Source organism: Anoplolepis gracilipes, chromosome 17, assembly GCF_047496725.1.
Source record: "Anoplolepis gracilipes chromosome 17, ASM4749672v1, whole genome shotgun sequence".
NCBI classification, from domain to species: Eukaryota; Metazoa; Arthropoda; class Insecta; order Hymenoptera; family Formicidae; genus Anoplolepis; species Anoplolepis gracilipes.
This window is the reverse complement of record NC_132986.1, coordinates 5,286,151-5,301,093: the sequence shown is the minus strand read 5'-3', so window position 1 is coordinate 5,301,093 and position 14,943 is coordinate 5,286,151. Positions and strand designations below refer to the sequence as shown.

At 30.8% G+C, this 14,943-nt stretch overlaps 1 protein-coding gene across 9 annotated transcripts in view; it reads right to left on the bottom strand.

Moving 5' to 3' along the window:
• LOC140675269 (uncharacterized) overlaps positions 1-14,943 on the bottom strand; it is a 337,048-nt gene that overhangs the window by 275,901 nt on the left and 46,204 nt on the right. For 8 of the 9 annotated variants that reach the window (XR_012048353.1, XR_012048354.1, XM_072909579.1 and 5 more), the window contains exon 3: positions 4,009-4,183. Coding sequence is in view for 7 of the 9 variants with exons in the window: in XM_072909579.1 (XP_072765680.1) it covers positions 4,009-4,172 (164 nt within the window). In the remaining 2 variants the exon portion in view is untranslated. Of the gene's footprint in view, positions 1-4,008; positions 4,184-12,232; positions 13,637-14,943 lie in introns of those variants that run through there. The other variant, XM_072909580.1, reaches the window with a different exon arrangement.

The following is a 14,943-nucleotide window of genomic DNA, read 5'->3' as shown; positions in this document are numbered from 1 at the left end:
ATTATACATTATTTAAAAATTATAGTTACATTATATAATAGTTCTCATAAAATTATTAAAAAAAATAAAACTGTCAAAGTTTATTATGGAAAAAATATACTGAAATTTATTTTTTTATTAAAATTATGATAACTAAATCAAAATATTACTCATTTTTAATATTGCATTGATTAATACATGTAATGTATTAGATAATTTTAAAAACATTGAAAGTAAAATTTTGTTTCGCAACCTGACTCAAGGTATCTACTCAAATGTTGTAAAAAGATTCCTTGAAAATTCCCTAATTTTCCAGTTTTTTGTTCAAAATTTCAAGTAAAAAGAATATTTTCAAGATTTTTTAATACAACTTTTTCTAAAATAATTTTTTTTTATTACAGGCATTTTCTGATATTTTCCATTCCATTATTTCATACAAAAGAAAAACACAGGGGCTCCTAAATTTCAAGTGTTACATTTGTATTAAAAAACTGAATTACTTTCATAAAATAAGCATTTTTTCACTTGCATAAAATTTTCATTTCTTTTTAATTAAACAATATAAAGAATATGTACTTAATATTCAATATTATGTTAAAACATTTAATATATAAACAAAAAAAAAACAGATATAAATATTCATAATATATTTTAAACGTATAATTTATTTGAATAGCTAAATAGTGTGTTTGTGTGTAAAACTGGCGATCCCATTATGTTCTTCACTAAATTAAACAAATAGTTCTGGCCATTAAATAAAGAAAAATTGTTCAGGATAAACTGAGACAAATGCCAAGTTCATGTTGTGTCTCACTTTGTCTGTCCATGATTTTTTAATCATTTCTTGTCAAATTTTAAGTGCTTGACAGTTTCATAGCAAGACAGCTCAATAGTTCTACAAAAAGTTCTATGCGTATAAATTATTAGAATATTAATTAAATAAATTAAATTATCAAATTAAAACGCTAGTCATATTTCGATAGTTCTATCGAATGAGATTTTATTTTGCAATCACTTTTAATTTCCAAAAATAGAGAGAGTTCTATACATAAAAATTATTAAAATATTTATTAAACAAATTAAATCATCCGAAACACTAAATGTAATAACGAGATGAAACACTGGTCGTATTTCCATAGTTTTATCTTTAATGAGATTTCGTGTTAGTCTGTAATCACATTTAATTTCCAGAAAGGATTTTATACATAACAATTATTAAAATATTTATTAAAGAAATTACTATAGTAAATCGTCTGAAATGCCAAACATATAAATAACGAGATGAGACACTAGTCATATTTCGCTGGTTCTATCTATTTTAATGAGATTTCGTATCAATCTGTAATCACATTTAATTTCCAGAGAAGGTTCTATATGTAAAAATTATTGGAATATTTATTAAACAAATTAGAACACTCGAAACGCCGAACGTATAAATACCAAGATGAGACACTGGTTGTATTTCGATAATTTTATCGACTAGTTTTAAAATGAGAATTTCTTGTCAATCTGTAATCACATTTAATTTCCAGAGAGAGTTCTATGCGTAAAAATTATTATTAATATTTTTAATAATATTTATTAAACAATTATTGATAAAAATTATTATTATTATTAATATTTATTAAACAAATTAGATTGGCCGAGACGCCAAATGTACAAGTACTGACAATCAACTGAAAGATTAGACATATATTGTATGTATATATCAAGAATTTTACAACTATTAAAAATAAAGTCAAAACTCTCAACAATTAATGAGTCACGAAGTGAAACGCCAGTTTCACATACACGGCTGACTGTTTACAATATGAGAGAAAAACTATCAAAAAGAGAATTTTCAAACAAATTTCCCGAATCTCAATAAAATTCTATAAGATTTCTCTGATTTTTCTAAATACAAAAGAAATTTCTGAAAATTCCAGGTTTTCTATGTTTTCCAGAGAGTAGACATTTCCAGACATCCTGCTGACTGTTCAATAAAATGTAAATTTCTTCGCGTAAGAACAGAATAGCAACGTAATGTGCAACAAAATTATGATAATACATTCCTAGGAGACTTATGAATACACTGACAATGGCGACAACCACTTTTCGAGATAACCTTCAGTTCCCTAATCTCTGTATTCGTATCCTTTTTACGGTTTATCATTTTCTCTTTCTCTAATTCTTTCTCTCTCTCCTCCCATTTCTCCTTCTTCCTATCTCTCTTCCTCCGTCCCCCCTTTCTCTCTCTCTCTCTTTCTCTCTTCTTTCTTTCTCTTTTTTATCTCTAATTGTGAGATTAAAATCTTTTAACAAATACAAAAGTCGCATCTACATATGTTGACCAAAGTAATTAGGAATATGTAAAAATTTCGTAGATGTCAGCTAATTTAAAAAAAAAAAATAAAATAAAATATTATTGTGTAATTATATGTGTGTTTGCATTCCAAGTCTTATTTATTCTTATTTTTTAATGAGATAATAATAAATTGCAATTGATGCATTTGTACAACGAAGAGACAGATGAAACTGTTATATATCTCTATAAGTTTCCTATATAATCGAAGAAAAAGGCAATTGCGTAATTAATTACGCGCTGGAACTCGTTAAAAGAGTTCGCAAAGTTCTGATAATCAAACGTCATCAACCATTTCTTTTCTAACTTTTTCTGACAGCTCTTATCACTGACGATTTAACATCTAACATGTTAGTTTCACGATTCAATGCAAAAGAAAAGCATCTTAATTAACCGGAATAATAATTTTATTTACTCTTATTGTTAGACACAGAACGCTTAAGTAAATACATTCAAGAATGACTTTTATCAATTTTAAATATAAGATTTTAAATATAAAAATTTTAAATACAAGATTGTAAAAAAGATAAAGATGGAATAATGCACCAAAAGTACGTTTAACAAATATGAATTTTTTAAATCATTTATCGTAAATTTAATTATATATTTTCGGACTAAAAATGTAAAGTAAAATTCTTACATACTTCTCTTATAACATAATTCTTATAAAATACTTAAAACTTTTCATTACTTAGTTATTCAATTATCAAGCTCAACTGTTACGCGCGCAGTTTGCGGCGCCTCGATAAACCACCCTCGAAAATCCTCAGCCTGGCGAACACCAGCCCCAAAAAATACTCTAACCACGAAGGCTTAACATTTCGGGGGTGGTATTATCCGCGAGTAAATCCCCCGGTTCTGCACGAAGCAACGCTTGGCTGAAGCAGATTGTTGGAGGAGATCAGCGAAGTGGGCAGCAACGACCCTGCGCTTCCTGGTTAAGTTTAATCAGCCATAGCTATCCCAAGCCGTTTTACTATCCATGACTGTACTTTGATGCAAGAGACACACTTAATGGCACTTTATCCTATGGCGAGGAATTGATGTGATTGGAAACTCGCTGTAAAATCCACCGCTAAACCACGCGACAAAGTTGTGCGCCCTGTGTCGTCGGGCGAATAGGTACGCATTAGTAAATGCATCAGACAAGTTTGAGAAGCACGACCCTGATATATCATCGTTGCATAAAGTTCTATGAACTTACGTGTGTGAATCAGACACGATAGACTTATCACCATAGACATTTCTAGCTTACTCGGACAAGTTATATGCAAGTAAAGATCAATATCAAAATATCAATTTTTCGTTAATATATTACTTTTATTATTGTATTATTTAGTATTATTGCATTATGTTAGTATATTGTATTATTTTGTATTATGTAGTATTTATATTATTGTATTATATTTGTGTTTGTATTATTATAGTATTGTATTTTATGAAAACAAAAATTGTATATACGTAAAATTGTGTATTATACAGATAAAAATTAAAGTTTTAGCACTTAAAAGTATTAAAAAACAATTAAAGTTATTGATCTATTTATATGTGGTAAAATTATACTTATTTTTTATGAAATATATATCACAATACTAATAATTTTCTTTTAAAAAAATACAAGAACAAAATTTGAAAGTTGGCTCTTTTTCGCAAATATAAGCTCAATTAAATCTTTAGAATGTACTCACCGTTGTTGATTATTATTCGCGATGGGCATAGGAGTCGGCACTCTCGGAGGTGGAACCGGTATAGCTTTTCTTCGGCCTCCACCAGTTTGATGCACAGTTGGTGTTACTCTTCCAGTTGGTGCTATTCGACCGGCAGTTCGTGGTCTTTCTGTCCGCATCTCCATAATATATATATCTATAAGAGATAAAATCAAATACTTGGTTATTTAAATAAAAATATATTGTTATTAAGATATTTTCAAAGTCATAAAAGTTATCTAAAAATAATTTGTTATATGGTATATAGTTGTAATATGTTTATATTCTTGTTGTTTAAATCAATAATTATACTTTGTTATCAAAAATAAAGTATATTATTATAATTGAAAAATTAAAACTAATAATAGAAAACTAATAATAGAAAACCGTCAGCAAAAGTTCAACGCAAAAGTATTGTTTATCGTAAATTTAGTAATATGAAAGATCACAGAAATGATGATAAACTTGGAAAAGAGTGAATGTTTGGAAAGGACTGACAAAGAAAAACGAAAAAGCGACTACCAACCGGTACGATTACCAACGTTAAAACTTCTACTTCACAGTATGTAGTCGGTTTCAGAGTTTGCCCCTCTCTCTCTCTCTCTCTCTCTCTTGTGTGTCTGTTTCCCTTCGTTTATTCAAACTAGTTTAACGCGCTAAACAGGTCTGGATATGATTCAATAGCGTTACAATTAAAATTCTAAGAATATTATAAAGTGTATATACGAAAAAGAGCAAAAGATTTTTTTTTTTTTTTAAAGAAAAAGTCAAATCAATATAACTATGCGAATGACACAATTCTTCTCTACTCTTAAATTTATTATTAAAATTAGATATAAATACAAAAATTATAAAAAAAAAGAAATAAACTATGTATAAGAAGAAAGTCAAAAAGAATTAGTCTGATTAACATATTTACCATGGTATTTATCTTTACAATCAGTCACAAAAAATATCTTTTAAAAAAAGGGACGTTTGTAATAATGCTGGCAGTATCGTGGTACGCATTGAAGGAAATTCGCGAACGATGCTTTCCATATTCGACCATACTCTCAGTCGTCGGAAGAAAGAAACGCGTCTGTTTACAATCTCGCCAGTAGTGCAACATTGTTGTCGCAGATGTTTTAGCATCGCGAGTGCGGAGAACGCGGACGACGCGACAGCGGCAAAGGAGACAAGCAGAAAGGGTAGAAAACGACGACCAGTGTGATCATTATTTCCCGACGTGTGTAATCCACCGAGATGGGGATGCCGGTGAAACAATGCGCGCTAGCAAGTTGGTTTAAATATTCAGCCTCCGGCACGAATACGCGTCGTTCGCGCTCGCGTGCGCATACAGCGGGTACGGCAACTTGAGACGTAGACGTCTACAAAGGTAAAGATACAAGAAGGATAGTTCCTAAGCGTGTTTAATAGAGGTAAAAACTATGAAATTCTCAAGACAATAATATTTAAAAATTATTAAAAAATAAATAATATATATAAAAACTGAGACAACAGAAAGAGAGAGAGAGAGAGAGAGAGAGAGAGAGAGAGAGAGAGAGAGAGAGAGAGAAAGGGAGGAAAAAAGTCTTGCAAAGTTTTTATTTACATAAAAAATATTTTACTGTCCTTATTTCCTTTCTCACTTTTTTCTTTTATTTATTGCTATTTATTTGTAAAAAATTATTAAACTACGTAAATAAGTAAATATTATGATAATCAATAATTCGTTTGCAGAAAATAAATTAGGCGAGAAATAACAAATAAACAATTTCTGTTTACAGAAAAAAAAAAAAAAAAAAATTTTGTATGCCTTCAAAATGTTTAATTACTAAATTAATTGAAAAATTTTAGTTCGGTGCTAAAACTGATTTCTTACTTCACTATATATACTTTTTTTTTTTCTTTTATTTTCCCTTTCTCTTTCTCTCTTTTTTTTTCTTGCAATTCGCACATCTCGTATATTTACGCTTGTGCACAGGAATAAAGATTTCACGATTGCACGGATTCGCGCGCAAAAAAATTTATTTCGCCGTGCGAGCAAAGGCAAAATATCGCGATGTCTTTCGGAGACGAGCCAGAAAAATAAACTTCTCTGCGAGAGCAACACAACCGTACAACGCCGGCGGCTTCACAATGGGAAGCATCTGCTTAGCAAATTGCGAAAAATAATAACGTTTGCGCCCAAATCCGTGGCCTGGAGCACCGTAGGAGTCTGCGAAGCTGCCGCGGTATAGTACATCGTAACACAATAACGCCCACTCGTGAAACTACCAACACGCAGATCGAGAAGGGTGAATGCGAAAACGGACGACGAAACGAGGGTGAGAGGTGCAAAACGAGCGCAGTACAAGCTCCCCTCGCGACAGTACACCCGCGAAAACAATATGTCACGCATATACGCAGAGGATCACGTACACATATACACGAACGCGGCTCATCATACGTGACACCGAGTCGCTCAGCCGAAGGCGATTCCGGGACTTCTTTGTGACCCTCACTTCCGTACCTTCGATGGCAAATGCATCGCCAGCAACCATGTATACATCCTGCCGAGAATACTGTCGAGAACTTTGAAGTTCTGAATTAATCGTCGCGATCGATCCGCATTAAATCATCAAACATTAAAAAAAAATTCTATTAAGTCTCTAATAAATAATTCTATTTAGATTCTTTACTTCGCAAAAATGCTATCTATTTTTGTTATAACTTTTTTCTGTCACAATTGTAAAAAAATTAATAGTTTTATTGTATATATTTTATGTTGAGAGTTACAATTAAATTTAGAGAGTTAAAATAAAATGTTATTATTAATATTGTTGAATATTTTTTGTGTAAATATTATTTCAAAAGTTTTCTAAACTATATTAAATTAAAAATATCTCTTTTACACATGTTATGCACAAGTACTTTGTAATAAAAAATGAAAGAAAATCCAAATTGCTTTTAATATCGCCGATAAGAATTTAATAGATCATTCATGTTGTCATTATAAACCAGGGAAGTACGTGAGTACCCATCTAAATTATTGATTCTCCTATCGTTCGCGTTTAGTGGAAACGAGCAGCCAATGTTTAATGCGACATAATACGACAGAACGGCATGACTAATTCATGCCATTATCGTTGACGCTAATCGCCATCTATCTGCGAGGATAATGAATACCGCAAATTAATAACGTTCGATTGACACATAACGTCCAAGCTTCATCCGTCGAGCGATGTGCACATTGTGTTCCTAACAAGAGCGTGCTTCCCAACCCCTCTAACTCTTTCATTGATATGCACGCATATTGCACGTCGATTGTTCGTTACGCGTACATCATCTTCCAACGAAAATCAAAAAACGTCATTAATGAAAGAGGATACTTCCAATTTGGCAGAATTAAATTCAAATAATTGCTCATGTTTAATGAAAATGAAGTTACGATGTTTAATATATCGTAATAAATGCTTAATTTATTTTATATATTATTACCTAATACTTATCACCATTTAGCATTGTGTAATAAATTAACGAATGTAATAAATTAATCACAATCCATTACTTCATAATATTTTTAACAACAATGTATTTTCACAGATGCTCAATTTTTTATATTTATTAGCATATGAAAACTTACGTCTGCAAAGAATAAGAAAACACTATTAACGAGAAAGAAAATTATTTGTCATTATTCAAAGAAGAAATCCTTCATATTTGTTATCAATAAAGTTTAATGTAGAATTGTAGATATTAGTTTCATTATTTCTTTATTATAATTATGTATACTACCATTGATGTTGATCGTTACAAACAAATACGATAAATTAAAAACAGTCAATAATATACAGTGTGCGCTTCACAGAATACATTTTACAGTCTCCTAATTCCTTTATATCTACACAGTCGTTCATTAAGCGCACGCTTTCGGGGATCAGAATGAAAAAAAATGTTATTAACGAGTGAGGAAAAAAGAAAAACGAAAAAGGGAAGAAGATATATTTCGTTATTCACGCGAGAGGGAGAAAGACGACGTGTATTCAAAGGAGAATTTATCGGCGATATTTCTCGACCGGGCAATGTCGACGTCGCGCAACATCGGCTTCTGTCGATTCCTATTAATCATCGGCGCACAACTGCGCGTACCCGTATCAACACGCGGCCGAAGATACATGTCGGGAGTTTCTCATGCCGCGACGCGATCGCCACATGTGACCACGATCCGACATTCTCATGGCGATCGCATATCGGAGCATCACGTGTATAACTGGCCTGTTTTTCTAGTATATGTGTATATGGATCACAGAGAGGAATAAAACTAAAAAATAATTGTGAATTTTTCAGTTTTTCTAATTCGCAAATCAAAACTATCAATTTTAAATAAATTTTATAGTGTTTTAATTTAATACCTTATATAAACACAATGTATTATATATACAATGTGTGTGTATATATTACTAAGCAGAGAGAAAGAGATAAATTAAAAATATAAAAAAAATTATATAAAGATATTTAATTTAGATGCGAGAATTCAAATTAAAAAGAGAAAAAGAATTTTACTCAATTTATATTATAATTTTAAGATATTTTTTCCAATTTAAATTATTTAAAATTCTATTTAATTAATATTTCGTTAAATTATTTAATATTTTATATTTAAAATTTAATTATTAAAATTTTACATACTTTCTCCTTATATATATATAGAAATTTTATACAATTATAACTTGTATCTCTCCCTTTTTTCTCTTTACATGGTTAGTTTTTATAACTGTATTCTTTAATGTCATTTCGTTATTTTATTTATATTTATCGCGCGCAGAAAGTTTTCCGTGAACTCACTCACACGACTGCACATGCGTATGATTTTCCCGTCTCCCTGTTTGTGATGTTTGTTTAAGCAAGTAAATGATCTATGTATCTTGTCCCGAGACGGGCGAGCAGACTTTATAAATTCAGGACAAATTAGTTTATCTTCGGGCAATGTTTACTATACACTAAAAAGCCAACCGAACCGCACAGCCCACCCACACACAGCTATATCAAAGGCTCCGCTAAAAATATAACGCGTTTCTCATCGCAACAGTCCTTCCCGTTTTTTCTTAACTTTGCTTCCCTCTGGTCGGTTCAGGAAGTTGATTTAGAGTATATGGGAAGCGTAATTGTACAAATAACTAATAATGATTTTTTACAATAAAGTCGAGTGGAATAACTAACAGCAAAATGCATCGGTTGAATTATTACATTAATTGGATACGCACTGCTGCATACTGATTCGCTTAATTTTCTGTATGTCGGTTGATGTTAAAAATAATACAAAAAACTGATTAAAAGTGCATTTTTGCTACATACTACTGCGCATTAATAACCGAGAATTTATATAACATTAATTTTTTTATATAATATCAAAGATTATATAAAATTTTTTTTAAATTTTTCTAATTTGAATTGTACATCTTTTGTTATAAAATAAAATAAAATTGACTATTTTATATCACATTGCATTAACAATACTTATATATCGCGCAAAACATATAAACGCTCTATATATTGCCGTATATTTCGCACTATATGTATATAATTTGAAAAAATATTAAAAGTTATAAAATTATAAAAAATATCTAGTGTGTTTATTTAGTAATTATAGTAAAATACAATAATAAATATTTTATGAAAAAAAGTACTGCATGATTTCCGAATAATAATAATATATATAGCATATATGTTTCTTATTGAAAATTACAATGTTGAAAAATAGTAATGTATATGCATATTATTCGCTATAATTTTCCCGTTTAAAACTTTCATTCGAAACTTATTGTTAGTAAAGCTTGGATTAAGCGACTGATTAAGGACACTGAGTGGTTGCATTTGCATTTGAATTGATTAAATCTTAACACCATAGACACAAAGATTAAATTCTGTTTCATAAAAAATTATTCAACTGAAAATCCCTATATATATATATATATTCATAACACATAACGTGAATTTCATATTTTTAATAACACATCAATTTGTATAAATAAAGTGATTACTACACATTTTGTTCACTCTTCTTGAAATACAATGCAACATTGATTCTATTAAATTATATAATGTTGTATATTTTCAATTGCACTATTTTTTTACAATTTTATACAGTGTGTAATGTGCGAGAAATGTAAATTATGCTAATGTATCATAATACACATATTACGGACTGCATATATATTATAACCGTTTAAACCAAATTTAATTCTATTAAATTACCTCTGTCACATACATACACATACATCGAAAACAAACGGGACTATATTGGCGGAATAATTCTATAGACGTTAAACTAAACATGTAATCTAATCTGGCAATATTTATCGATTAATGAGAAAATTAACACAAAATTTATCAATGCAAATTCAAAACACCGCGAGCCATTTTCTGTCATTTTCATTTCAAACGAGGATTCTCAATTACCGAAAACTATAATGTTCCATAGCAATCACAATTTTACATGGTATTCTCGGGAGAAAGTCAAATTCAATCTCTTTCATTGGTAATTCTCTTAATGCACTTAGTATTAAACGCATAACTATTTATTTACATATAGTCTACTGTTCTGCATACTAAGAACTTAGAATAATTTTCAAAAGATAAAATATATTCAACAAAACAATCTATATTTGGTATTTTTGTGATAAAGAATTTTTTAGTGATATAAATTAATATCAATTGGTTTTTTATTTTATATTTTTGTTAAAAAAGTTTGGTTAAGAAAATTAATATAATATAATTTTAAAATATATAACCAAAGTGTATAGTCAATTTTTGCATGTCATACTTTCAGGCTGACTTTCAGATCGATCAATATCGTTTATTGGTTTTGCGCTTTCCACATTCGTTTCTACCGAATACCTATCTCTATTCATTCAACAGATGTGACAAAGTATTTCACACAGAATTGTGATCGATGTTGTTTGTTATCGAAGAGATTATCGTTGGTATCAGTTTTCACACACGCGGTTAACAAAAGATTAAGTTATTTCTCGTCAAACACAATAAACTGATTGTAACTGCTGTCTTCTTATAACATGTTAAACATTATAAAAATGATCATTTTTATATAAAAAAGGATATAAGAGAGAAGGAGAGAGAATTTATATAACATAATATTAATTTTTTTATATAATATCAAAAATCTTATAAAAATTTTTTAAGTTGTATAGAAAAATTTTTTCTAATCTAAATTGTGCATTTTTTGTTATAAAATAAAATAAAATCGACTACTTATTTTATGTCACATTGCATTAACAATACTTATATCGCGCAAAATATAAACACTCTATATATTGTTGCATATTTGCTCTAATAAATTCTATAAGTTTCAATGTTAAATTATAGTATGACATAACAAGTCAGTTGCATCAAGTCATCATACACATAATAAGAGATTGAAATAAGTTATGTAAAATATATTAAGAAATAGTAAATTAACATTATCATATTCCATTTAATTTGAAAAGCTGAGTATCATAGCTCTCTTAGGCTGGCAGAACCAAATCAGCAAAATCAAATGGGACCTAATGGATTATTTAGTACTTATTTTGTACTATTTTGTACCACCAAAAATAATTTTGTACCCTATGCCAATTCAGAAAAAATCGTGGCGCTGCTAACTTAATATTAAGCTAGCAGGACCAAAAAAATATTAAAAAAATAAAAAATTGTGGCGCTGCTAACTTAATATTAAGCTAGGGATAAATGCTGTATTAATCAGATCAATTTTTAATTTTTATTTTTTAATGGTTTTTATTACGATAGTTGAATATCAAGTTAGCAGGACCACAATTTTTTTTAATAGGCACGGGGTACAAATTTATTTTCGGTGGTACAAAATTATTTTTGGTGGTACAAATTAGTACAAATTCAGTACTAATTGTATCTGTTTTGTTTTATTTATTTTTTTTAATTTTTTTTTGCTGCTAGCTTAATATTAAGTTAGCAGCGCCACGATTTTTTCTGAATTGACATGGGGTATAAAATTATTTTTGGTGGTACAAAATAGTACAAAATAAGTACTAAATAATCCATTAGGTCCCATTTGATTTTGCTGATTTGGTTCTGCCAGCTTAAGAGAGCTGATATTCTTACGTGCAGTTTATCATAAGAGTTAATCAATTATGTTAACAATTGCTAATTATAAAGATTATAATTAGCTAATCGTATTTTAAAGAATAATACGGTATATACGAAGTACGCATACCTATTCCTTCGAATGTCGCCGTACATATGACAAGAGCAACAGCGCGCTACGTCTGTAAAGGTCGAGCGCCGAACACTGTGTGACGATGTAAGATAACAAATTCCTTATGTCTATAAAATAATATACGTAGGTATGCCGAATATCCTTTGTAAAAAATAGTGACGCGCCCTTGTTTGTATCCTTGGTATGCGTGACGTAGGAAGACACGGCATAGGACATAGTGGGGGAAAACAAGTGGGGGAAAGGACCGCCGCATCGCGCAGAAAGCAGAGAGACTAAAAAATTATTATTGTTCAGCCAACGCTCGCGCGCGAGAATTAACAAGTACATATTCGACATACATATGTGGTTTATATCAATAAAGTTTTTCTACCTCATTCTCAGTAGCTTTCGATATACGATCTATCTGATTCTTTTGTAAAACTAGTTTTACTTATAACACTTTTCGTTCTCGAGTTTCAAATTAATTTTATTAATAAATGAGTGTATTACAATTTTTTGCTTCATCATTCGATCCTGCGATTCGTATTATCTCAATCTGAAAATGATTAATATATTACATCATCTCAATCCGCGAAAAATTCAAAGTGCGAAAAAGCATCTAAGATATATTTAAAGATTATTATTAGAGAAATATGTATCGCCCGTAATAAAATAATAAAATTAATAGTTAATAATATTAAATGGAAATCGCGAGAAGTATTGCTATGATACTACTAATACTAATTGTATCTGTTTTGTTTTATTTATTTTTTTAATTTTTTCTTTTGGTCCTGCTAGCTTAATATTAAGTTAGCAGCGCCACGATTTTTTCTGAATTGGCATGGGATACAAAATTATTTTTGGTAGTACAAAATAATACAAAATAAATACTAAATAATCCATTAGGTCCCATTTGATTTTGCTGATTTGGTCTTGCCAGCTTAAGAGAACTGAGTATCCTGCCATTTCTCATGATTTATGAACAATGTTCGAACATGCAGTAAGCGAGACATATGGCGAACAAATATAAACGGAGGAAAAACAAATAGGTGTCCCTCTTCGATCTCCCCCAAACAATCTTTCCGTGCCCCTTTAACTTCGCGGTCATGAAACACGCGACAATGGCGAGGTTAATGAAAGACGTGGGTGCTAGTTATGGATGTCATAACTCACTACAGACAGGGTACCGTGCAGTAACGCCAACCAAATCGCTTGGTCTACACCTTCTCATACGCGTCTCCCTTCCGTTACATGACTTCTGACTCACAGTCCGCGGGGGGTCCGCTCGGAAAACGGGGATAGAAGAATAGCGATGAGCGACAGTGAATTTGTGCTTATCGTTCGAAAATGAATAATATTGAAAGACATAAATAATTTCCTTATGATATTTTCAATATTACAAAAGCGTTGTCTAAAGGACTGAAAAAAGTATTTATCAATTATAAGATGTAAATATTGTTCGAAAATATTTACTAAAGATTTGAAGGCACATTCTTGGATTATTTAAAATTCGTATTAAAGAAAAATCTTATGAAGATATTTTCAATGAAAATTATTCATATATAAATATATTTCAAATTTTCCACAGTATCTTTTAAAGCATGTTTTAGCTCTATAGATATTTGCGTAGCGTTACAAATACAGATCATTACGACAGCTATGATATTTCTGTAAAGTCGGCATTTAACGAGATGTTAATTATTTACGCCAGTTAAGGAAGAGTTGCCTGCACTCGATAATAAGGCACAACATTTATGAATTTACAAAATTAACAGTTCTTGGCAAAATAACGTATCTGATACTTTCATGTTAACGCGATGTTGTATCTGTATACCATGCTCCCTCGTTTAATTAATTAATGGGAAACCGGCAAGACGTTGGGTTTCTTCTACAACTTCTTCTTAGTTAGTCTCCTCCCAATCTCAGGACCTTCCCTAGCCGGTTGCTGGGAACGCTACACATCGCAATTCTAGCTAATGAAGTCCCGAGCGCTTCGGGTGTCGAACAATAAACAGTCCAAGTTAACCTCGGCACAAGACACGCGACGATGGTGCGTCTCTCTGCTTCTTTCGTACTTCTCCCCGATTTACGTCCTTACCCTCTTCAGTCACGAGAGCCCCGTAAACTCACGGAACGACGTACTTGTCGCACTTGCACGGCTGCCTTCGAAAAGGAGCATCGAGGAAACTGTGAAAGGGACCATCTTTTCGTATGCCTTCTTCATTCTTTCATGAATTTATCTCGACTCTCTTCTTAATTATTTGAATCGCAGAATTATGGTCACCTCGATATTTTATATTTATATTTATCTATGTAAATTGATAATATATATTTTCTTATATTTATATTATGTATATAAAGAGAAAAATAATAATTTACTATTTTTTTCCTCTATTTCGAAAAATAATCTCGAAATGTATCTGTCAGAAAACTCACGTGTACGCCGTTTCGCGAGTCGAGCAACCACTGACCATATTTAGTCATATGATTCGATGATTTAATTACATTGAGTGAGGATTTATTCACCTAAACCCGGCACAGTTATCACGGTGAAATAAATCGTTGGAGTAATTAAATATTCAGTTGCGAGAGCGTAACCGCCTGTTTAGTAAATCCCACACGAGCGTTTCTGCGCCTGAGCGCTTCAAACACCGTTTATTCGCGGTGGATAATTAGTAAAGTACTCAAACGTCGATTCGGCGATATTGCAATCCATGGAACAAACCGCG